The sequence below is a fragment of the Sinohyriopsis cumingii genome, chromosome 5 (assembly GCF_028554795.1).
Source record: "Sinohyriopsis cumingii isolate HCF-2022 chromosome 5, ASM2855479v2, whole genome shotgun sequence".
NCBI classification, from domain to species: domain Eukaryota; kingdom Metazoa; phylum Mollusca; class Bivalvia; order Unionida; family Unionidae; genus Sinohyriopsis; species Sinohyriopsis cumingii.
In genome coordinates, this window is record NC_142965.1 from 100362281 (window position 1) to 100387045 (window position 24765).

General features: G+C 34.5%; 1 protein-coding gene across 1 annotated transcript in view; it reads left to right on the forward strand.

Moving 5' to 3' along the window:
- LOC149799876 (sodium leak channel NALCN-like) overlaps nt 1-24765 on the forward strand; it is a 158295-nt gene that overhangs the window by 117342 nt on the left and 16188 nt on the right. Inside the window, exons 32-37 of the mRNA XM_089959315.1 lie at nt 4253-4321; nt 5673-5821; nt 7811-7904; nt 11468-11597; nt 15568-15683; nt 18989-19146. Of these exons, the coding sequence (XP_089815441.1) occupies nt 4253-4321; nt 5673-5821; nt 7811-7904; nt 11468-11597; nt 15568-15683; nt 18989-19146 (716 nt within the window). The remainder of the gene's footprint in view (nt 1-4252; nt 4322-5672; nt 5822-7810; nt 7905-11467; nt 11598-15567; nt 15684-18988; nt 19147-24765) is intronic.

Below are 24765 nucleotides of genomic sequence, written 5' to 3' on the forward strand. Positions count from 1 at the left end.
TAGGTCTTTAAGTTTGTTCTTGCAGTCAAAATAAGTGAGTTTTGAGAGCCCTCTTGAATGTGATCACTATGTCTTTGTGTCTAAATTTAGTGGGCAATTCATTCCACGTTGCTGTGCCCTGGTATGCAAAAGAACACTGTCCATATGACTTTGTTTTCATAGTGGTTATAATGATTATATGATTGTCAGAAGAGGAGTGTAAGTATCTTGCTGGTGTGTACACATGGGTGAGGTCAGATAGGTATGTTGGACTGGAGTCCAACAGTGAAATGTAGCACAGAGAACAAATTTTGTGTTTGATTCTGGATCGAATGGATAGCCAGTGTAGGGTACAGAGCAGCGGGGAGGTGTGCTCTGATCGTGGTACTCTAAGTATGATCCGCGCAACTGTGTTTTGAACTTTTTGAAGTTTCTGGAGTAGATATTGAGATGAACCAGACAGAATTGAGTTACAATAGTCCAGTCGTGAAAGTACTAATGAACACACAAGTGTTTTAGTGGCATCAGCTGAAAGATATTTGCGAATTGAGCTGATGCATCTCAGCTTAAGATATGCAGCCTTGCATATGTTCATGACATGTTGGTGCAATGTGAGAGTACTGTCCAGAGTAACACCTAGGTTTCATACTGATTGTGTGAATTTAATGTTGGCATTGCTGATATTTATTGTTTGAGGTAAAGGATGTGAATGAGAAAGTCTTTGTGTTGTGATCAGAATCGCCTCGGTTTTATCATCATTCATCTGCAGCTTGTTACAAGTCATCCATTATTTCACATCAGAAATGCACCTCTCTACACCTTGGATGGTAGCATCAACTTCAGTTGGGTGGCTAGATTTGTATATTTGGGTGTCATCAGCGTACAATTGGTGAGACACTGGATGATGATCTATGACACTTGAGAGCGACTGAGTGTACAGAATGAAGAGAACAGGTCCAAGAACAGACCCCTGTGGAACACCACAACATAGATCAACTGGGCTGGAGTGTATTCCATTTGCAGATACAATTTGTGTCCTGTTGATCAAGTAGGACTTGAACCACAGTAAGGCTGTATCATGAATGCCAAATACATGCTGGAGACGGTGAAGTAATATATCGTGGTCTATTGTGTCAAAGGCTGCAGACAAATCAAGGAGTGTGAGGACTGTAATCTTTCCGCTATCCAACACAGAGAGAATGTCATTAACTACTTTTAGAAGAGTTGTTTCAGTATTGTGGTAAGGGCAATATGCAGATTGTACATTGCTAAAAAGACTCTTTGAATTAAGATGAGATACAAGCTGGGATAAACCTTTTCTAAGATTTTTAAAATGAATGGGAGATTAGAAACTGGGCGGTAGTTCTTTAAATCGTTATGGTCTAGTGTTGGTTTCTTCATCAGAGGCTTTACAGTGGCAGTTTTGAAAAATGATGAGAATTACCCAGATGAGAGAGAGGTATTAATAACATCAGTTAGTGAAGGCAGTGCTGGATCTAAGCACTCAAGCAGCAGTGATGTTGGAATTGGATCAAGTTCACATGACTTTGGTGCACTCTTCATCACAATTGTATACGTACGAAATCCATAGAGACAGGTTCAAATGCTGCTAATGGTTGCCACTCAAATTCTCTATCGCAACTGTATGTTGACGACGAGTCAATTGAAATTGTGGTGTCAAGCTTATCTCTAATGGTTTGTACTTTTTCACGGAAGAAATTTGCAAACATGTCCGGAAGGTCAACTGGAGAGAAGGTAGTTGGAAGTGATGTTGATTTGTTCCTTTACATTAGCTTGTTAGTAATCTCAAAGTGCTCTTTGCAGCTGGAACTTTCCATGATCTTAGTAGTGTAATGGGCTGATTTCGCTGCATGGACTATATTTGTGACATTCTTCTTAGCGACTTCATAGATTTGCTTATGAATAGTGGGTCTGGTGGAAAGCCAGAGCCTCTCAGCTTTACGGCGGTCTCTTTTAGCAGTGCGAAGCTGGTCCCTAACACTGCTATACCATGGAGAACACTTTTGAATTGATACTCTGCACTTGGTAGCTGGGGCATGTTTGTCAAGTAATGAACGCATCTTTTTTAAATGCTTGCTCTGTTTTGACATGGATGTAATTAACATTTTATTATGAATCTATTATATGATATATCTCACTGTTATCTTTATTGGTGAGTTCAAATAACAAGTAATGCGTATGATCACTTGTCCTTATAACATCTGCTGTATGGACAACGGCTTCACTAGCACATTGACAGATTTTGATTGCCCTAAAGAGAGCCTCATTTCCCTACTGGCAGCCTCGCTGATTTGACCTTTTCTGTCCATTCTTGTCCTCAATCTGGTTTCAACTGGATAACCAAAGCACTAAGCATGTTTAATTACCGTGTAAATAACACTGCATATCCATATGGTATTTGTGACAATGTACAATGTAATTAATACAATAATGAATTGTTGATTTAGCAGCATTTATTGATAATGGAATATAGTAGGGTCGTAATACATGAGGATTATCACAATTGTCAGGTAACTGAATATAGTCTTTTTTTCTCATTGCAAAAGATACAGATAAAAACTACCCTGAATAAATATGGTCTTGGACACTGACAAAATTTGTTTCATCTCTCTCACACACGCGCGCGCATGTGCACACTCATGCACATTAATAAAAACGGTATTTCAAGTTCTTTATTTTTTTATTACCATTTTGATTATGAGATTATTGTTACTGTAAAAATACAAGTTGAACTTAATTTCTTGACAATCTGGTCTCATATCATTGCGTACAATTTACCAATATATAATACCCATAACTTGTACATGTTCACACCATCTTAATCATTTTGCCAACATTGTACAACATAACAGCTACATATGCTCTAAACGCAGACAAGCTTGCACACTGAGACATAATCCTCTCTCTCTTGTTCACTAATAACAAAAAACTCTTTTTGAGTGCTTTTATTTTTATTGTAATTAGATTAGTTGAGAGCAGAATGAGACATAAAATATACGTTTTCTTCATACGTTTGTACCATTAGGTTGTCGAGTAGCTTGTTCCATAAAACTTGTTCAGGTACGATCCCTTTATTTTTTGTACATGGTCAGTACCACGAAATGATAATATAATATTATTATATTTTACATATAATTTTTCATGTACCGAAATTAATAATAATTTTTTTGTCTATGAATAATTACATGAAATATGGTATCTTTCATTATTTGTGTGTGTTTCTTGTTTTGCTTAAAACGAGCATGAAATCAGATTTGATACACATTTAAATTTATTTTGTGGTACAAAACTTTAATGTAGCACAAAGTCAGGACATATTTTTCCAAAATTTTTTGTGAAACTCTTGCACTTTGAGTCTTTACACTATGTGATATGGCAAGGGAAATGGCAGTCTTTAGTATGTAGACTGGACCATGTACAAACTCCAGCATGCCATAAGAGGTGATGTTAGGAACAACCTTTTACCCTGCGATGCATCCCACAATGATGGTCCAGCTCAGAAAGTCTGATGTTTTAAAAGAATGCAGTTTATACCATAAATTGACAAAAAATTATGCCCTTATTTCCTTAATTGTTGTTTTCTGTGCCAATTTGTAAACTTATTTTTCACTATATAGCCATGATTGTGTTGATATGACATGAAACTCTTTATATACATGCACAGCCTTTGACAAATTTTTGTATTATCAAATTTCATATTTTTCAAAATAACTTTTGAATACAGCTATCATATACAAAGTTGCAACAGTATAATTAACTTCTGTAAACAGAGTTGTCTTGAGCATTTATCCAAATAGAAAGATGTGAATTTAGATAGATGTGTTGATTGTTTTAACTAGTGCATTGTCTGCCATCACCTGTAAACAATTGTACTAGCTGTAAAAGAGCATGAATGGTATCATCTGTATGATCTCATCCTCTTGTTGATAAATCCAAACCATAATTCCTTATAATATCTGTTACTGTATGTACTCGTATATAGGTTCCATCCAATCACAAACTCCATAGACCCTGCTCTGTCATGGCATACTCAACAGCAGATCAGTGTCCATATTGTTTGTTTTACTGAATATTCCTAACCAGCTGCATTGACCTAGATATGCTGCAGCATTTTGTGCAGATCTGTGTCTATGTAGTTTGCAGTTGGATATAAAATATTCATTAGTGTAAGCAGTATTTAAACATACCTATGGATAAATCTGACACTGAGAGAATTTATCATCTCTCTTACCGTATCAACCTCTCATTACAGGACAGATTCAGCTACTCATTTGGGTTCATCGTTATTGTGTTAAGGTTCTTCACAATCACAGGAAAACATGTAAGTATCATTTAATACTGTTGCATATTTTATGGAAAATCAAAATGGGAGATTATAAATTATGTTTGCTGGTATGAGTTTTTCCAACAGCCTTTTTGAGAAAAAACTCTTTTTATTATAATATTGCTCGAGTCATGAAAATTAAAAATACATAAATATCAGAAGGTATCAAACTCATAAATTCATTTTCTGTGTTGCCTCTTTTGTGATCCCAACAATTTTTGCCAATAAATCATAACCATTTATGAAAAACTATGCCATAAATAAACTGGGTATGGAGTCATCTTCCTTTTTTGTCAGATATATTTGTTCATATTTGAAGTTCATCAGTTTCTTGTAATAAGTGAACTGGTAATGTGTGTATGTAATACGTGCAGCGTGCCTGTAAAGAGCATCGAGTGACCCAATAAAACACCAATAAAGTCTTCTGAGGAATCAAGTGTCACCTTTGTATGCAGTGATGTAAGAACAACACAACCAAGCTCCATCTCTTATCCAATCCCTATATGCAGTGATGTAAGAACAACACAACCAAACTCTATCTCTTATCCAGTCCCTATATGCAGTGATGTAAGAACAACACAACCAAACTCCATCTCTTATCCAATCCCTATATGCAGTGATGTAAGAACAACACAACCAAACTCCATCTCTTATCCAATCCCTATATGCAGTGATGTAAAACAACACAACCAAACTCCATCTCTTATCCAATCCCTGTATGCAGTGATGTAAGAACAACACAACCAAACTCCATCTCTTATCCAATTCCTATATGCAGTGATGTAAAACAACACAACCAAACTCCATCTCTTATCCAGTCCCTATATTAAATCTGCACAAAGTTTGAAACAAAATTTTTTTGAACTGTAACTTTTACATAGATGTCTCTTATGGCATTGCTGCTGAAAGAGTTATAATTAGACACTGCAGCTGGAAAAATTGGAATTATGTTCACTGCACTTTACTATAATGAAGCAGGTGAAAAAATAATTTCCCAAATTATCTATTCATTGTGTTTAAACTTGAACTATGCAGCTTGCATTTCACTGGTATCATGCCACATAATATACATCAATAAATTGATTTCTTTTTCACTGTTTCCATCAGGCTACTTTGTTAAATTGTTTTCTGTTCACTTGTCTCTCAGCCTGCCCTGTTAAATTGTTTTTTATTCTCAGTTTCCATCAGGCTATTCTTAAATTGTTTTCTATTCACTGTTTTCATCAGGCTAGCGTGTTAAATTGTTTTCTATTCACTGTTTTCATCAGGCTACCATGTTAAATTGTTTTCTATTCACTGTTTCTATCAGGCTACTCATAAATTGTTTTCTGTTCACTGTTTCTATCAGGCTACTTTGAAGATGTTGATGCAGACAGTTGCGATGTCAGTTTTCAAGAGTCTTTTCATCATTATGGGAATGTTTCTACTAATGCTGTTTTATGCTTATTCAGGAGTCATACTCTTTGGCTCTGTCAAGTATGGCTATAACCTTGGAAGGTAAGGTTTCAAATTGTTTGTGTTCAGAAGAAAAAAGTATTTAAAAAAATCAGTTGGGCCTACAGGAGGACTTTAAATTCTTTATTTGGGAAAATGTATTCACTGTTCGTTTTTAGTAAATTTTCTGATTTAAAAAAACATGCATGTTACATTTTTGCAGCTAAGACACTTATGCAGCTTAAAACAAAATCATGACAATTGCAGGAATTAAACCATGCTGAAATCTCTTCATGAGTATGTATACAAACCCTGATATGAATAATTTTTATGTCTGCCTTTCTTTGTATTTGCATTCATTTGTGCTTGATTTGCATTCTATTAATGTTTGCATTTTAGCTGTAATCTTTCATTTACAGTCCCAGAAATTCATTCTAATTTTGTATTTCTCACTCACATTTGTTATTTCCTTTGATTGTTATTCATTTTATTAAAGATGGGACTTCCATTTTCAGTAGTATTAAATGCAGCAAAGTGTTGCTTTTGTATAATGTCATATTAAATATGTGCTTTAATAAAAGAAAAAAGGAATAGAACAACATTATATTTGCAGTAAATACATACTGTAAATACTTGCTTCTAAGTCAACGTATTTTTCCTGAAAATTCGATTCATGCAGATTAGGTGTCATCTTATAAGTACGACAAACAAAGAACACCTGATAAATCTAGGGGTAATGTTTGAAACTTCATACAAATACTGTCAATTCAAATATTTTTACCTTTTCATGTCACTATTCAGATTCAGAAATGCATACATGATATGCATTGTGTTGATCTTTTTATGATAGTATTTATTACACAACACTTGTATTTACAGTTTTTATATTTTATTTTGTGGTTTGCTCTATAAACACTATGTTTGATGCAATAAATGTTTTGCCATCGGTGAGTTCTAATTCCCAAGTGATATTTTCCAAGTTACCTTCCAGTGCATGTGGGAAGATAATCTCATGGCTTGTGAGGGTAGCTCTGACTTTGTTTTTAAGTTGATTGTCCTTTTGATCAATCTGCTAATAATAATTGTTCAGTAATATAGAGTCCTCATTTTTGTGTATCTGACCTTAGTCCCATTTTGTTTTCTCACCTGATTATCCTTTTGATCAAGCTTCGAATTTGATACCTGACAGTGCCAAGTAACACTATGTTATCTTGCCACACAGTTGACACTTATTCAGCTGCCCCCTTTAATAGATTTCACAGACTGTATGATCCAAGCTCTCAAACTCTGTCTCTGCATAAGAACTGCAAATGACAGTAAAGACAAGGAGTTAAGTTGGACAATATATGTTGCAGTCCCATTAAGCACAGATCCAATCCAAGCAGATATTTTGTGGTGTTGATAGTTTCGGAAGCTATGGCCAGGAAAAGTATGTGCTTCTGGTTGGCCTACCATCCATGCTTCTTTTGACAACCCTAGCACTTTTTTCCCATCCCCACCAGGGTAAGAAAAGAAAATATTCCTGAAATTGATTTTTGCATCTAATTTAGCCACAGTTTTGCCCTATACTTGAAGTGGTTAGTGCATGATATATACTTATCATTATAAGATATATATATATATATATATATATATATATATATATATATATATATATATATATATATATGATGTTTGAAAACAAAAACGACAAGCTACCTATCTACACTAATTTTTAAACCAGTGCAGTAGGAAATATGCATATTTTTTTCTTGTCCAAATTGGAGCAGCATTTTTATTCTTAGAAGAATCTTAAGCATGAAGTCCATCAGTGAAGTTTTGCAATGTCTTGTACAATATATATGCATATATATGTATGTATATGTGTTTGTGTGTCTGTTTATGTGCATGTTTGTATGTTTGAGTTTATGAGTGTATGCATTTAGTGTGTTTCATTCCACATTATTTTCTGTTATTTGCTGTTTGTGACACGAGCCATGTTTTACATTCTGTTGCATTCTGATCACTATTTAATATTAATGTTTAGTAATGTTTCTTTTTACGCACATGTAGACATGCCAACTTCAAATCAGCATCCAGTGCCATTGCCTTACTGTTCAGGATAGTAACTGGAGAAGACTGGAATAAAATCATGCATGATTGTATGGTAAGTATGCTTAAGATGGGGAATCATCTGTAACAAAATTATGCATGATTGTATGGTAAGTATGACCGTGCTGAGGGGTGATATATAATAAAATCATGCATGATTGTATGGTAAGTAGGACTATGCTGAGGGGTGATATATAATAAAATCATGCATGATTATATGGTAAGTAGGTCTGTGCTGAGGGGTGATATATAATAAAATCATGCATGATTGTATGATAAGTAGGACTATGCTGAGGGGTGATATGTAATAAAATCATGCCTGATTGTATGGTAAGTAGGACTATGCTGAGGGGTGATATATAATAAAATCATGCATGATTATATGGTAAGTAGGACTATGCTGAGGGGTGATATGTAATAAAATCATGCCTGATTGTATGGTAAGTATGCTTATGATGGGGAATCATCTGCAACAAATTCATGCCTGATTGTATGGTAAGTATGACTATGCTTAGGGATAATAATAAAATCATGCATGATTGTATGAAAAGTAGGACTATGCTGAGGGGTGATATATAATAAAATCATGTATGATTGTATGATAAGTAGGATTATGCTGAGGGGTGGTATGTAATAAAATCATGCCTGATTGTATGGTAAGTATGCTTAAGATGGGGAATCATCTGCAACAAAATCATGCATGATTGTATGGTAAGTAGGACTATGCTGAGGGGTGATATATAATAAAATCATGCATGATTATATGGCAAGTGCAATTAAGATGTTGGATCGTATGTAATAAAATCATACGCTTGTTTTCTCAAGTGAAATTCATACTTTTGTCCTAATTTTTAATTGTTTCAGTCTAATCATTATGAATGCAATATGCCTTTGTATATTCAAATGTGGTAAATATTAAATTCAATCTACAATTACAGCTACATCCATGAGCATGTCTGTGAAAACCTAATTTTAAGTACTCATTCATAAATGTGGTCAAAGATAGCAAGGCAATCAAGCAAAATTGGTACTTGGTAAATGCAAAGTTTTGTTTCACAGATATAGTTCATTGTGGAGAAGCTAGATTCAGAGTTTGTTGTGAACTTGAAATTCCTGAGCAGGTATTCACAGACCTCAATGATGAGAGGATGAAGTTTCAGGATTACTTGCAGTAAAATCACAGCAGCAGTATTTACTAAAAGTCTAGAAGTTTACAAAATTGTTTTGATATTGACATGTTTCATGCAGTGTCGTGTTTGAAAAAATGAATCTGGTTGTTTTGTTGAATCAAAAATATTACACAATGTTTTAGTGTACATGAGATAGTTTTCAAAATCTCTTTGAGGAATGTTGTTAATGATGTTTCAAAGGTTGTGTATCTTGACAATAAAGGTAATTTACACAAAAAGCAAACTACTTCATTAGAATAAGCTCATTATTGATTATTATTCCCAATACGAATACAAGTAAACATCCCCATTTGACATCCCTTTTTGTATTTTCTTGATGTTGAGCTGGAGATAACATGCTCACAATTATAGCGTGGACGTTGCTTTTTGACTCTGATGTAAATAAGATATTGAGGGCATGGTGTGTGGAACTTTTATAATGAAGGCCTTATTGTGAGACAGTGTTGTATTTTAATTTGACACTAAATGTTTAGCCATAACTTGCTCTTGGGTTTACACATTAATAGGACATGTATGTATATATACTTACATTACACATTAATAGTACATGTATGTGTATATACTTCCATTACACATTAATAGTACATGTATGTGTATATACTTCCATTACACATTAATAGTACATGTATATGTATATACTTCCATTACACATTAATAGTACATGTATGTATATATACTTCCATTACACATTAATAGTACATGTATGTGTATATACTTCCATTACACATTAATAGTACATGTATATGTATATACTTCCATTACACATTAATAGTACATGTATGTGTATATACTTCCATTACACATTAATAGTACATGTATGTGTATATACTTCCATTACACATTAGTAGTACATGTATGTGTATATACTTCCATTTCTATAATGCTAATCATAATTCAGGACATAATATTTTATGACAACAAGTTGTCCACAATACTTGTCATTGAGTTGTTTCATAGTTTGTTTGTTAAATGTGTGAATTTTGTCTTCATAATGGCACTACCATATTTGCCAGCCTGTTAAGTCATTGCGGAGTACAAGTCCAGTTTGCAAAGTTTGTAAATTTTCTGTCCTTCATTCATATATAAGTTGATGTTGAGTATAATACAAGGCCAGATCAATACACCAGCTTTGTCGTGTTTACTTCGTTGGTTAGGATCTTTAACTGTAGGTAAAAGTTCCTAATTTGTTACACATGAAGTATTTTGCATGAATTTTGTACTTTAAACTGCATTTAATGATGCTGACCTGAAAATTTACTGAGTTACAGATAGGATAAAATTTCCAGTACTGTGTGGAATGAAACTATAGTAACTTCCAGTTTCATCAAAATTAATGTTATTACTGTATGATGTTTCAGTTTCAGATTAGAGGCAATGGGGAAATTGCGTCACTGATGCTAACATACTTTTTCCAAAAGTTTTGTTTTGAAGAGAAAGAGGGAGGCATATCAAAATAAAATATGCCCCGATATGAGAGATTTCAGACCTTCTTCATGCTTATAGTAAATGGAAACTATTAATATACATACCATACTCATTCATTTTAAAAATTTAAATTTTCATAATAGTTTTCCATATAGACTCCATTAGGTTAAATCACAAGTAATGACCATTTAGCATGCTGTTTGATTTTTTTAACAACCTCTCCATTCCCAACAAATAAGATTATCCTTTATCAGTAAGTACATGTACACTTCTTGTAGTTATGCAGCATTTGGTTGAGATATTTTTTGGTTACGAGTCCATGCTCTTAAAATAAATAACAGAAAGGAGTGAAAAGCAACAAACTTTGTAAGATGGGTCTGGGTCTGGGTCTAGGTTATTGGGATTCCTCAGGCATACTGACATATTTCAGGAAATGATGAGGCCCATAATTTCTAGTAAACATTTATTGACTTACAGGCTGGCAAATAAGGTGGTTAAAGATTACAAAACTATGATTACACATCAATATTACACAAGCTAAAGATTACATATAAAGATTATTACACAAGGTATAAAAATCTACCTATTAAACATTTCATAAACAGCAATAATTGTAACAAAATTTTGGAGTTTCTGGAATATAAGCATTTAAAAAAATGTTTTTAAAAAATGTGAAACATTAAATTTTCATTTGTACTAATTCATTTAAATTTCAATCGTTGCTTAGCAGATCTTGTAGGAGATAGAAATCATTGGTTATGTTTTGTGAAATTTGTGCAAGATGAGTACACTCCTTCCTGGTTATAAAATTGTCCATAGGAACCACAGAGTATGCCACATTACAGTGAGACCCCTTAAAAATGAAGTTAATGATAATTCTGCTACAACTTAATAAAAAGGGATGCATGGCCTTATAATAGGAACCATATTATAAAGAGGGCCATATGGTGAAGGAGTTCTATTCTTATGTAAGATCTGTTATATGTACATGCACATATTTCAGGTGAGCCGTCCATTTTGTTCACCTGGCAGGAGCTTCTGGGAGACGGATTGTGGAAACTTCACAGCATCTCTGATGTATTTCTGTTCTTTCTATGTCATCATTACATACATCGTGCTTAATCTGCTAGTTGGTAAGTTCTTAAGTAGGAAGCAAAACAAACCATTTAACTTTTCATTCAGTTCAGGCAAATTTAGGATGGCATTGGTAGGCATTTGTTTTATTTTTAATTAGAGGTTATCCACACTTTGCAGGCAGTGAAATTGAGTGTTAATTATTTGTTCTGATTATAGGTTATCCACACTCTGCAGTGAAAGTCTTTTAAAGTTGCTTTCTGTTGCTTTCTCCTCCACACTTGGGTATACTAGTGTAATACTCACTGTCATTGGCTTCAAATACATATCAAAAGCTAATGGTGTAAACTCATTGACTCCAATTTAGGCACCAAAAATATGTGTGTTTCTACATTGTTGGAAAACTATGTCTTGCCGACCATAAGTTTTTAAACTAGTGCAAACGGCAACACATATTTTGTTTTGCCTTATGGTATCACAGTACCAGTTGTTTTTACATAGACCTTAATGCTGATGTTTGGAGAAATAAATATATTTTCTATCCTACTTTTGTGTGCATGTCACACACTTTTCTAGAGGGCAGTGTTAGATCGTCAGTTTAACATGGACAAATCTAGGTACTCCATTGCATTTAAGTAAGGTAACTATGCTGGAACTATAGATGGGTAAGAGTTATCTAGTCACAACAGACACAGTTTCAGACATGTGTACCACATTTTAAAAAAATCATAAAAAATACAAAACATCATCTAGATAGGAATTAACATAATCTCACATGTTGCCAGGCTGTCTGCAGATACATGAAGTCACTAACCACCAGTCCTCACACAAAGGTCTACCTACCCATCCTCTTTGTAACACAAATAGAAAGCTTCCCTCCTTTGTAATGTGAATAAAATTGATTCAGTAAGCCAATCAGTCACCAAATATAGTAAATCACAGCTTCTAAGTGGTTATGTTGGATGGGGGGGGGGTGAAATTAGGGGGATAAAATACAGAAAAATGCCAAATATAAACACTAAGTATAGTGCGTCAAATAGAATTAAAAACAGGAGTAAAGTGTATATTCAAAATGGAGAGGTAGCTTATGATAAAGGAATTAAAGGAGACAAAATCAGCAATGCGAAAAATGAGAAGTGAAAGTTTGATGACCTTACCTTGGACAAATATATGGGGCAGGGTCCCATAGGTCCAAGGACAGCCCAAAGGCAACTGTGATATAACATCCCTTACAGGTATTCAAATTTCAGGTGAACTGGTGTTCATTTCCATCTAAGATAAAAGGGTGAATAATTTAGATAATATAAATACATATAATGTATATTTCTTCTACATAAGAAATTAACAATAATGGGCTAAAAAGTTAGGCTGTAACTTGCCTTGATGAAAAAAACATACTTTATCAGTTTTTAAACTTGTACACTTTATGTGAGAAATTATTAAACTGCTTCTACTTACATTTGCATCAACATTGAGGGCAAATATAATACATGTACTTTACAAATCTTCTCTTTATTTTCATAACCAGTCACTGAAAATTTGAGTTTTTATTATATTTAAATGTTATGACTGGTGTAAGGGAGATAATTGAAGGATATACATAAGTTGTGGTAACCTCTAATATATTATCCATGTAATATATATGAGTTCATGAACAACCTGCATTAACTTCATTGCAATTAAATTATCCATAAATACATTATTGATAAAGTTAGAACCTAACATTTACACTTCTATATTTAGTGGAGACCTCAAGAGTCATGTAATTTTAATTTTTAAGATGACACGGCTCTTTCATATCACATAGTTCATATTTTCTACAATGCCGGCATGTAGAGTGGAGCCTTCCATAACCATGCAGACATGATCTTATGCCAATTTGGATTCTTGTGATGGGATGCAAAGTTTCAAGAACACTGTGGATTTGAATGGAATGAATGCACACTGTGTGACTAAAATGGTTATCCATCAGTAATGTTGGACCTAATATGGAAATTCCACAAGAACAGATGGACAGAAATAAATAGAATTGATTGAAAGTCAATAGTAGAATATAACTGGGCTTATACAAGTGTCAGTGGGAAATGCTGACTGAAAGAAACTGCTCTTGTTTGTTGGTATTCCCTGCTACTTCAACAAAAGGGAATGCAAGGGAACTTAACTAACTGCATGAACAATTTCAAGGCAGGAAAGTGTACACAAATGGACAATTAGAGCAGGACAATTCAAATCAAAGTGGGTAGGAATACCATATCTTTAATAAATTACCTAAAATTACTCATGCCAGAACATCCTACATTATACAAGTGATCTATCTACAAGTGTACTTAGAGTGTTCTCTATCCTGGTTTATGGCATGCCTTACAAGAACAAGATAGCTGTTTTTGTACACATGATTTTTCATCTTTCACAGCTAAAATAGTCAATATTTGGCCAAAATAAACTATATTATGTTTACATATCTAATTTTGTTGCATGTATTCCAATCTAGGAGCTAACAGCAAAGATATAAAGGCATCAGGCAACACAAGTCTATATCTGCCATAGCTATAGTTATCAAAAGTCCCCATCCAAAGCCAACTTGTGCTATTTTCTGAAGATTTCATACATTTTATTCTTAAAGTATTTCAAATTTTTGACCAAAACTGTTCAGCACCCATTTGTTTTCCTACATCAAACTAGTAAAGTTCATAAATGCTGCCCACATTTATGCCTTTCTATGGATACACTGTGAGGCTATTCTTCAATTTAGGTATCATGGTACCAATTGTTTTTCCATAGACCTTAATGCTGATGTTTGGATAAATAAATATATTTTCTATCCTACTTAGCATGCATGTCACACACTTTTCTAGAAAGCAGTGTTAGATTGTCAATTTGACAAGCACAAAACCAGGTACTCCGTTGCATTTAAGAGAGATAACACTGCTGGAACTAGAGAGGGGTAAGAGTTATCTAGTCACAACAGACAGTTTCAGACATGTGTACCACATTTTAAAAAAATAAAAAAAAATACAAAATATCATCTAGATAGGAATTAACATAATCTCACATGTTGCCAGGAGGCACAACTTTTTTTAAAGTCTAACAGAAAGTACAAATCTTATAAAATGCACCAGTCACAGCTAGTTTTGTTGTTTATTTCGAAATACAATGTTCCCTACACCTTAAGCCCCGCCCACCTCCACTTGTGCAGTTGGTACCGTTATACCTTATATAAAAAGCTAATGGAGTAAACTCATTGGCCTAAAATATGTATACAAAGTTAGTGTTGGAAACTTATTGAGACCAAATACAGATGAAAAGCTAATGGTGGAAATATATTGACCCCAAATACATTTAGAAAGCTAATGGTGTATTGTAAAATTATCTCTTTTTCTCAGTCTTTGAACACTTTTACACATGTGAGTTAAGGCAGTTAAAATCAGTTTGTATTTGTAACTCATAAGGATAATTGGCAATTTAAGCCTTTATTTTGTGAAACAATTATCATAATTTACTTTCATAACTTGTCCTGCACAAGTTGATTTTGTGATTAGACTTGTCAGTTTATTTCTGTTGTAAACGATGTTTGAGACTGAACAGCATTGCAAGCTGGGTAAAACAGTTATGCTGATTGAATGAAGTTTGGTTTGGTTTGGTGTTTCACAGTAGGTTATTTAGAAAAAAGAAAGTTGAAGTACTCTGCACTAGCTGACCTGGATTAATCCGTTGGCAGGATTCAAACTCAGATCCTTTTATTTTGTGTCTGGCATACTAATCACTGAGCCACCATGGTTCTGCCACCATTGGTTGCCTCTTACAACATCAGTCCTGTTGAACATTACTGAGCCAGCAAGAGTTATTCTGAAAGCCATATGCTAATACTACTTAGAATAAATATTGTAGAATTAAAAGAAAACATATCTGCTCCACTACAGTATAAACACTAGTGTTTAATTGACAAGGGTTATAATCTGTATACACTGATTACAAATTAGATACGAAGTATTTGTAAGATATATATGAAATATTTTGATTTCTTTCTAGCCATCATTATGGAGAACTTCTCCCTATTTTATTCTAATGAAGAAGATGCCCTGCTCAGCTACAATGACATTCGGCAGTTTCAGAACACCTGGAACCTTACCGATGTTAACCGCAAGGTAGCTGCTTTTGTTTTTATATATTGGCATAAATTGATTTTACACTTGTAGGATGTGAAATCGTATTCAGTAAATAAAACAAGCATATATACTTTTGCATTTTCAAATGTCTTGGATGCATTTTATGCATTAGAATATATGATTTATGACATGCATTAGGTATTTAGATGTCACAAGATGCTAATCAGCCCATTAATTGAACCCACATAATTAGTAGAAGAGCCATCATGGTAACATTCATAAAGGATTTTAAGCAGTATCATATAATTGAAATAAATCCCAGTAGAAATGGGTAAAGATAAAAAATTTGTAATCAGATGTAAAATGTATTATTGAAATCATGATGAATTTTCTTAGTTTAGAAAGTTTGTCCTAAACAATTACATTTTCAGTCAGTTCAGTTCATATTTTTTTAATGCATTGATAGGCTTAAGCACCATTCTTAATTATTCTAGAATAAATCGCTAGCGGTACTTCAACACCAGACCTTGACAGCATGAAATAGAAGCCTCTCTGGTGTATGTTCTGCATTTTTATTGTCAAGCCCACATTGGGAAGTGAAACAGTCATATTTCTGATGACAATATGACATTAGTTGGTTAAGGCTTATTATACAATTTTCATTTGCATCTGTTTCCTAATCCCCATGATAGATTCTCATCACTTATCACAAATCATTATAAAGTTAAAACTTAAGCATGTTTACTCACCTCATTTACCTTGTGGTCAAGATCACAGATGTAAATTTTGTGTTAAGGTTTTGATTAAAGATTTTTCGTTGCATCTATTTCCTAAACACTTTGATGGATTTTGTTCATACATTTGATCGATCATTATAGAATTAGGTCAATTCTATCAGGGACATGCTTATTCTCCCTCTTTAAACATGGGGTTAGGATCACAGCAATAGATTGATCAGGAGCTCAAAATGCAAGCCCTGATCTTGTCTTATGACCTCAGGAAGTGCAACGATTGGTTTCTCATTGCCTTCAATGTTCAGTTGAATTGAAGACATTATCATTCTCATGATATCTGGCAGAACATGCTATTAAACATAAAAAAGGTTTTACTTCCCAACACTGGCCGTATTCATAGTGTTGGTTGGGTTTTTTTAGACTTAAAAAGTCTGTTTTGATGTTGGTGGTTGGGGTTGGGCAGTGCATGTGACCAAAATAAGCAATGTTGAGTTAAGAATAAGCTATCTTTTCATATAGGTCTACATAAAATGTTTGGGTTTTCAAATCTGAATAAAAAAGCTTGGTCTGTTTTTTCAAAGCATTTAATACACTTACCAAGAAAGAAATATTTATTAGACTTACCATTGTCAAATATCTATGCCATACAAATAAATATGTACAGGTACTCACATAAGCACAACCACAGTCAAATTAAATTTAAAAAAACTCAAATTTCTGTCTTAAAATCCATTAGATGGCCAAATATATGCTTAATTGCATGCAGTCTTTGCTGCTCTGATTAACACAATATGGGGTTTGAAGGTAATGCAAGTGTCATTAGTGTTCGTCTTTGCATTCACTAGAAACTAACTATATGGTACTGTTGTCCAAACTTCCCAGCTGGATTCTCAGGGTGAATCCTGGTCAGATCTGAGGTGTTCTTGATGTACATAATGTTAGCATTGTCAGAAAACTGTTATCTGTTGAAGTTTGACAATTAGATATGCTTGTCTTTAGAAACATCAACATATATCACATTTGGGACCGACCATTTCATTGGGGGGGGAGGGGGAGAACATAATAATTAATGGTGTTTATGCAGGTAATACAGCAGTAATAAATGCTTCTGTACAGTTTGCATGTTAATGCATTATGAACACAAATCAACTATGCAGATATTAGCATGTGTTTATTATTGTTTTTAATCCATGAAAATGGACTTAATCATCCAGAAAAGCATGGCTCAATTAATAGTTAATATTTTTAACTAGATTATGATAACAGTAATAATAATAATAATAATAATAATAATAAAGAGAATTAATCTGAATATTCAGTTCAGCACATCAAATATACTACATACAGATGGTGCTTCTATTTCAGCAGACATTGTGTACTTCAGAATGGGAAATGTAGATCTGTTTGCAGTGTTTGCATGAATTAAATACTGCCCCTTTCTGCTGTGCTTGTTTTGCTGATAGTGTATTGCTTCCTGAATTGCACTATTAAGAAAAAAATTGCACTTGAACACTATTCCAACAACTGAAATAATAATACATACATAGTGAAAATTCAACTTCGAAGAAACATTACCACTGATCACAAACTTTATTAAAATTTCATTCAGTGCAGTGATGTGTTATAACATCAGTTCTTCAGCACATCTCTTTGATGTATTTAAATTAAGGGGAATTGGGTTGTTCTGCTTTGTACTTTACCTATGCACATTAGTGAAATAGACTCTCCTCCAGCAGAATATAACTTGACACATCACCCTAGCTATTGTTAAGTAATCTCTGAAAGGTGTTTGCTTATCTCCGACAGCCTTTGCTATTAAATGCCTCGGTGTCATCTGTATGACCCAAGAATAGCTTCAGCTTAATATTGAGCAGGACTAATTACTGTTCATATATGCTGATTAATGGTATAATTATCTCACAGTGGTCAATAAATATTTTGGGGGTTTGCAAATGGAAGAGGGGAGTTTGAAAAACTTTGTCCAAGATTCCTGAAAATCATATTTTTTGAAACTTTACTGTGTTGAAGGGATTTATGAGTTTAGAATCATGTTTTTCATGTGATGTGGCATGCTTTGGCAGGTATGCTTCTCTTGTTTTTAAGATATATGTCCATCACTCCTGCAAGAGAGAAAAGTTTTCCGCATGCTATTCAATGAAGTAAACAATGCTTCATTGGAATAAGATGAAATTTGTCAAGATATTGTTTAACATTTAGGCACCATCATCATTACAGTGCTTCTCATTGAAAAACTGTAACTTGTTTTTCCTTCTTTGCCAATTAGTGATTAGTTTTCTTAAAATTTTTAATGGAATTTAACTGGATTGCAACATTTGCTTTCTGATAATTTTCCAGCAGTTTTATCTTATGTTTAAAATTGGCCACTTCATCATAAAAATGTTACTGGACTTGAATTCTTACACAAAAATATTCTGACCAATTAGCAAGCTGGATATGCCAATTTAAAGTAAGATTTCAAAATCTGTACTAACATTGCTTAATGTGAATGATGAACAGAGTTAAATGATGGAGAAGCCTGGTCTAATACACTTTGCTTTTTAAGTTATAAAAGGCAGCTAATTTTTTCTCTCTTTATTTTTTGTTTTCCAGGGAGTGATTCATGTTGGAAGAGTTAGATTTTTGTTGCGACTGTTGAGAGGGAGATTGGAAGTGGATTTGGAGAAGGAGAAACTGCTGTTTAAACACATGTGTTACGAGTTAGAGAGATTGCACAATGGAGGAGATGTTACATTTCATGATGTTTTGAAGTAGGTAGACAAAATACTGAAATGTTCTTTTGTCTTGTGTGTGAAGCATAGGTGTGACATAACCATTTGGACTGCATTATCATATTTTTGTGCTGGCATCAAGATTGAGTGTTTGCTTTATTATTGTCAGTGTTACATAAACACAGATTTTTACATTTAGCTCCATTGCATGTAGAATAGTGAACTGTGATGGGTGTACTCAATCTGAAGGGTATTGTTCATCACATGAAAACTGATGTCGCAGTGACCCACATTTCACACAATAGTGACTTTGCTGGATATTGGGAATGTGCTTAGGTAGAACAGGTGCATCTTAGTATTCAGCAGAATTCTTTCTTGTTAGCTCACCAGGACATAAGGTTTCAGATGAATTTGAATATGCAAATGAAAGGTCTATGCATATTAATGAGGTGATCTTGCATCTGATTAACATATTTCAGATCAGATTTGCTTTAAAATTGAAATGTATGCTGTATCATCAAGATTGTGGAAAGGTTAGACTGTAAGAGAATTCTATGCATATTAATGAGGTTTTCTTGCATGTGATTTACTGAGCATGTTAATCCATATTTCTGGTTTGATTTTTATTGAACTTAGGCAATCTTCTAATATCATCAAAAATTCGTACAGTTTGTATAATGACCAAGATTATGCTTATTAATGAGGTAATCTTGCATCTGGCATCTGACTTGTGTTTGTAAGCATTTGAGAGACCATACTTCCAGTCAGATTTTGACCAGATTAGGTTTGTAAGTGTATATTATCAAAATCGCAAATGAATTCAGTGGGGCTCTCCACTCATAGATTTGAAAATATTCTTAGGAAGATGACTGCATACGAATAGTATAAAACTACTTTCCTTATTTGCTAATTATAGCAGCTGTGTATGACCCATTTCAAAGTAGCAAAGTAGGATTTCTTCAAATATGAACTTTGAATCACAGATTCATTATATTGATAAGCCCGTTAGCCGACCAGTCTATACTTTTAAAGTAAATGGCACCAGATGTTTAGCAAAATGCTTTATGGTGTGAGTTGTGGGTATTATACATACCTTTTAACTTTTCAAAAGCCAAGTAGGGAGATTAAATAAAAAAAAAAAAGGAAATTGGGGCCTACAATGGGGAGGTGTGATGTGATGTGATTTTGATTTTTTACGTAGCTTTAACAATTTTTCAGTCATATCGCTACAATGTCTGCAATGTGGCAGTTTTTAGTGATGTCTAGCACTGGGGCATCATGCCACAGACATGTAGCATGATGTCCCACCCAGTCACATTATCCTGACACCAGGCCGACCAGTCCTAACACTAACATCTTAGTGCTGAATGCCAAGCGAGGCAGCTGTTAGTACCACTTTTGTAAGTCTCTTGTATGACTTGGTCGGGGATCAAACCCATGACCTCCTGCATCCGAGGTGGACGCTCTAACCACTAGGCCACCGGAGCGGTACAATGGGGAGGTTTTTCATGGCATTTTTTTAGACTCATTTTGACTAAATATTGACTGATCTTCTGATCTCCTGTTCAGCGAAATGCTTTACAGTGTGAGTTGTGGATGTTATACATACATGTCATGAATGTCATGCTGACTTCTCTGCCTGACTTGTCATCTCTTGCAGTCTTTCACCTAGCTCAGAAGGCAGGAGCAAGAATGCCTTGGAATTGGTATGCCATATTGCCAAGGTAGTCGACAGGGCAGTTCACTACATGGCAGTGAATGCCATATTGGCTTCTTGCAACCTTGATCTGATGAGAACTTACACCCTGCACTCTCTCTGCTTTGTTTTTCCTCTTTGTTATCAAGGGCAGGCAGCTCGAATGTTGCTGCTTTACCTCTCCTTGCAAGCTCTATCTCTTTTATCCCTAATCAGGGTTGATACCTTAGGAGGATAATCATCAGTGGAAAGATTGCTGGTAGGAAAACATTAGGCAGCATTTGCCCCTAACTTTCTCAGGCAGGCTGGGAGGGGGAGAGATATAGAATCTCTGTTGGGGTTTGGACCAAGACAAGGAAATCCCAGTCAAGGGGTTACATTATTTGTCTCCCCACGAGGCTTGCCGAGGGGGGAGACGTATAGTGTAACCCTACGACTGGGATATCCTTGGCTCATTCCAAAACTCAACTTAGATTCTTTATCTCACCCAATAATTTTCTTTAAAGTGAAAAAGAACTTCTCACTTTTGCAATATAGTTCACGAACAAATGTTTACATACGGAGCATTCCTTAAAATATATTTATGAGGACTGTGGCATGATCGTGTCATCCGAAATACACAGTTTTTATTTGCGAGCCAAAAAAATAACAGCATAAAAAGTTGCATAGTATTAAGGTCTTATCACATTTAATATATGGATGTTATATGAAATTAACAATAAATAGCTAATATTTATTACAAGAAAATGTTTTGTTTTCATCAGTTCCAATTTAGAAAATTATATTGTAAATAATGGAATGATAGAGGACCCACACCTCTGTTGTAGTAGTATAGGCTATTATTGTAACGAAAAGTTACATGTAGCATGAGTGTCCATGCTTGGGTTATTCAGGAGTAATTAGTGATCTGTGTCACTATCATATAAAACTCTTCTTTGCTTTGAAGGAGGTGAAACTAATTGTGACATACTTGTGTTGTCCTTAATATTCATTGTAAAATTACCCCCATGTGTAAAAGGCCCACCAAATATGGACCCTAGCGGATAACCATGTGTGAAACTTCAAAGTTCACAGATTCTTTGAAAATTTATTTTTCTGTCATGGAAATATGGCAAGTGCTACAGTGAAATCTGCTTATGGATTAATGTGTTGATGGATAAATGATTCATTCTGGCTGGTATGTGCATTATTTGCCATTAAATATTGTAAGTATATTTTTGATTCAACTGGGGCACAATGGATATACTTAACAAAATTAGAATAAAGCATGTTTGACATAACACATTTCTGGCTGTTACTAAGTTTTCCATAGTTGTTAAGACAGTTGGGAGGCTATGAAGTGTGTAGGTCTATAGTCTGTGTGCACAGATCATTTCACACAGCATTGAGAATTTTATCCTATCTGTAGCACAGTCAATTTTTAGGTCAGCATCATTAAATATAGCAAACGGTATATTGTTTCACATGAAGTATTATAAACTAGTTAGGTAGCTTTACCTACATTTAATACACTGACCAGAAAATGTACTGTGCTATTGCAAAAATAGTTCTGATTGCCTGTCTCTGATGGGATATATCCTGGGTCAAAAGTCAAAAAGTCAGCTCAATCTAGCAACATACTAAGAACAATTGTAGCAAAAGACATAGTACTCAAGTAATTAAGGTCATCAAAATTCCATCTTTGTCTGGAGATACATCATCATGCCTGGCTCTTGAGTGGGATACCTTGCATAAAAAAGAGTTATGTACATTGCTTGTGGAGAGAATCAGTCAGACTTCCACTTTGAAAACATGTGCAATGCTGCATTTTCACTGACTGGTGTCATGTTAACAATATCACACAACTCTTAGCCTCCATTCCCCAACTGGTTAACTTCTTTTCCCCTTTGGTGACAGAATACCATCACCTATCACTCCCAAGTAATAACGTTCCATGATTTAAGACACATTCTGACATCATAGATGGAACAATATTGGCTGCAACAAGAATCTTGCTGACCTGCTGCCCAGATTTAGGATATCCAGGTTACCATGTCCCAAAAATGGCACCTCACCTTGATCTTCATGTGACTCAACTTGTCCAGATTTGAACTCCTGTCTTTGAACTCTCAGCGAATGGTAGATGTGCACGCTATGCATGCTGCATTGTGCAAGCATTACAGTGACTTGAGCATTAATGTTGGATTGAATATTTGGTAATTTTGATCTGCTGTGTGGAGAACAATTCATCTGCATGGGAACGTCTGAGCAGCTGCACGGCTGTGCATGTGTGCAGCTTAAAGAGAACATTGCATGCAAGACTTTCAATAGCTTCAACTGGCAGGGTGAATGCATGCACTGTCTGTGGATCCAAACTACATATACAGTGTTCCCCCTCATGAACGACCCCCCTACCAGCAGCCACCCACTTCAATAATGGCCTAAATCTCTTGGCACCTACAAGTTTGAGTTCAAAAGTACCCATCAAGAAAGGTCACCCATCTAACCAGCGGACAATTTATTAGTTCAAAAATGAAAAATTTACCTCTTACAGGTGGCCACATTTTATTTTAATATGTGTCCAGAACCACTATTTATTTATGGTAAGGTAAGTAATCTGGTTATCTTTCCCGATGTCTGTTTCCAGATGTCGGGTTTTCAATACTGAAAGAAGTGTTAGCTCAAGTACACGTACCACTAAGGTTATTATTATATCAGTAATGTTGATGTTTTCAGGATATGGGGTCAGCAGTATTTTGATAGAGTTATGGGCTTCACACAGCAGATTGTTATATTTTTTAAATTGATGATTATTACCATATGTAATTGTCAAGATCACAACATGGTCAGATAGAAATGGGGTCAGCAATGTTTTGATTAATCTGTGCGCCTTTTGTTTTGTTTGTTAATTGATGATTATGACTGGACATAATTGTCAAGATCATAACATAGTCAGATAGGCTAAATATAGATTCTGTGGATTAATACACACAAAGAAATTAGCCTTGAACAAAACAGGGTACCAGACAAAGGCCAAAAAATCATGTGGCAGGACATGTATCACTTCCATTTGAACAAGGCATTTTTTACAAAAGTTTTGTCTGCAAAATTAAATTGCAGTACTGTACAATTAGCAACATAGGAATAAATTGTTGCAAAACTTTAACATGTCATCACGTAAACAAAGAAATAATACTTTAGAAGAAAAAGTATAAGTTATTCGACTTGGCAACAGTGGGGAGAGTTCACATGCTGAAAGATTTTGTTGAGAGACTCAAATAAACAAGATTGTGAAAGATAAGGAGAATATTCTGTAGCAGTGGGAAAAGGGAATTATTTTAAATACAAAACAACGTATGTACCAAATTTAAATAATGTTTTTGAATGGTTTTGTAATGTGCATGTGAACAATACTTCACTCATATTTCATGCCTAAGAATAAGAACTATTAATTTATGTTACCGTGAAATAACTCTGTTATTAAGACAAGAAGAACATTTTAATAATTAATACAACTTTTAAATGAAGATATTAACTGCTTTAAGTTACAATCAGCTTTCCTACTATATACACATACATATGCATACACACCTCATAAATATAGTCCCCCTCTGGAAAGGTCACCCATCCTATAAGGCCATTTTCCAGGAGCAGAAGGGGTGGTCTTATAAGAGGGGGACCACTGTAGTTCCATTATGTTGGCTAAGTCATACAAATGATGCAACCTAGTTTCATCTTAAAGAACAGGTTACAGTCTATAGACTATAAGGACAATTTTTTCTCTCATCAACCTTTTGAAAGAGGCTTCACTGCAGGACCCAGTACACACTTTCTTAGGCACACAGAGAACATTCATTGTGGCTGCCAAAGTTTCTTCCTACTGGTTTAAGGCAGGAAAGCAAGACATAGCCCAACAAGTCCTGACTGACTGCTTGGATAAAATGGGCTATTATATTGTCATTCTCTGAACTCTTCTAGCATCA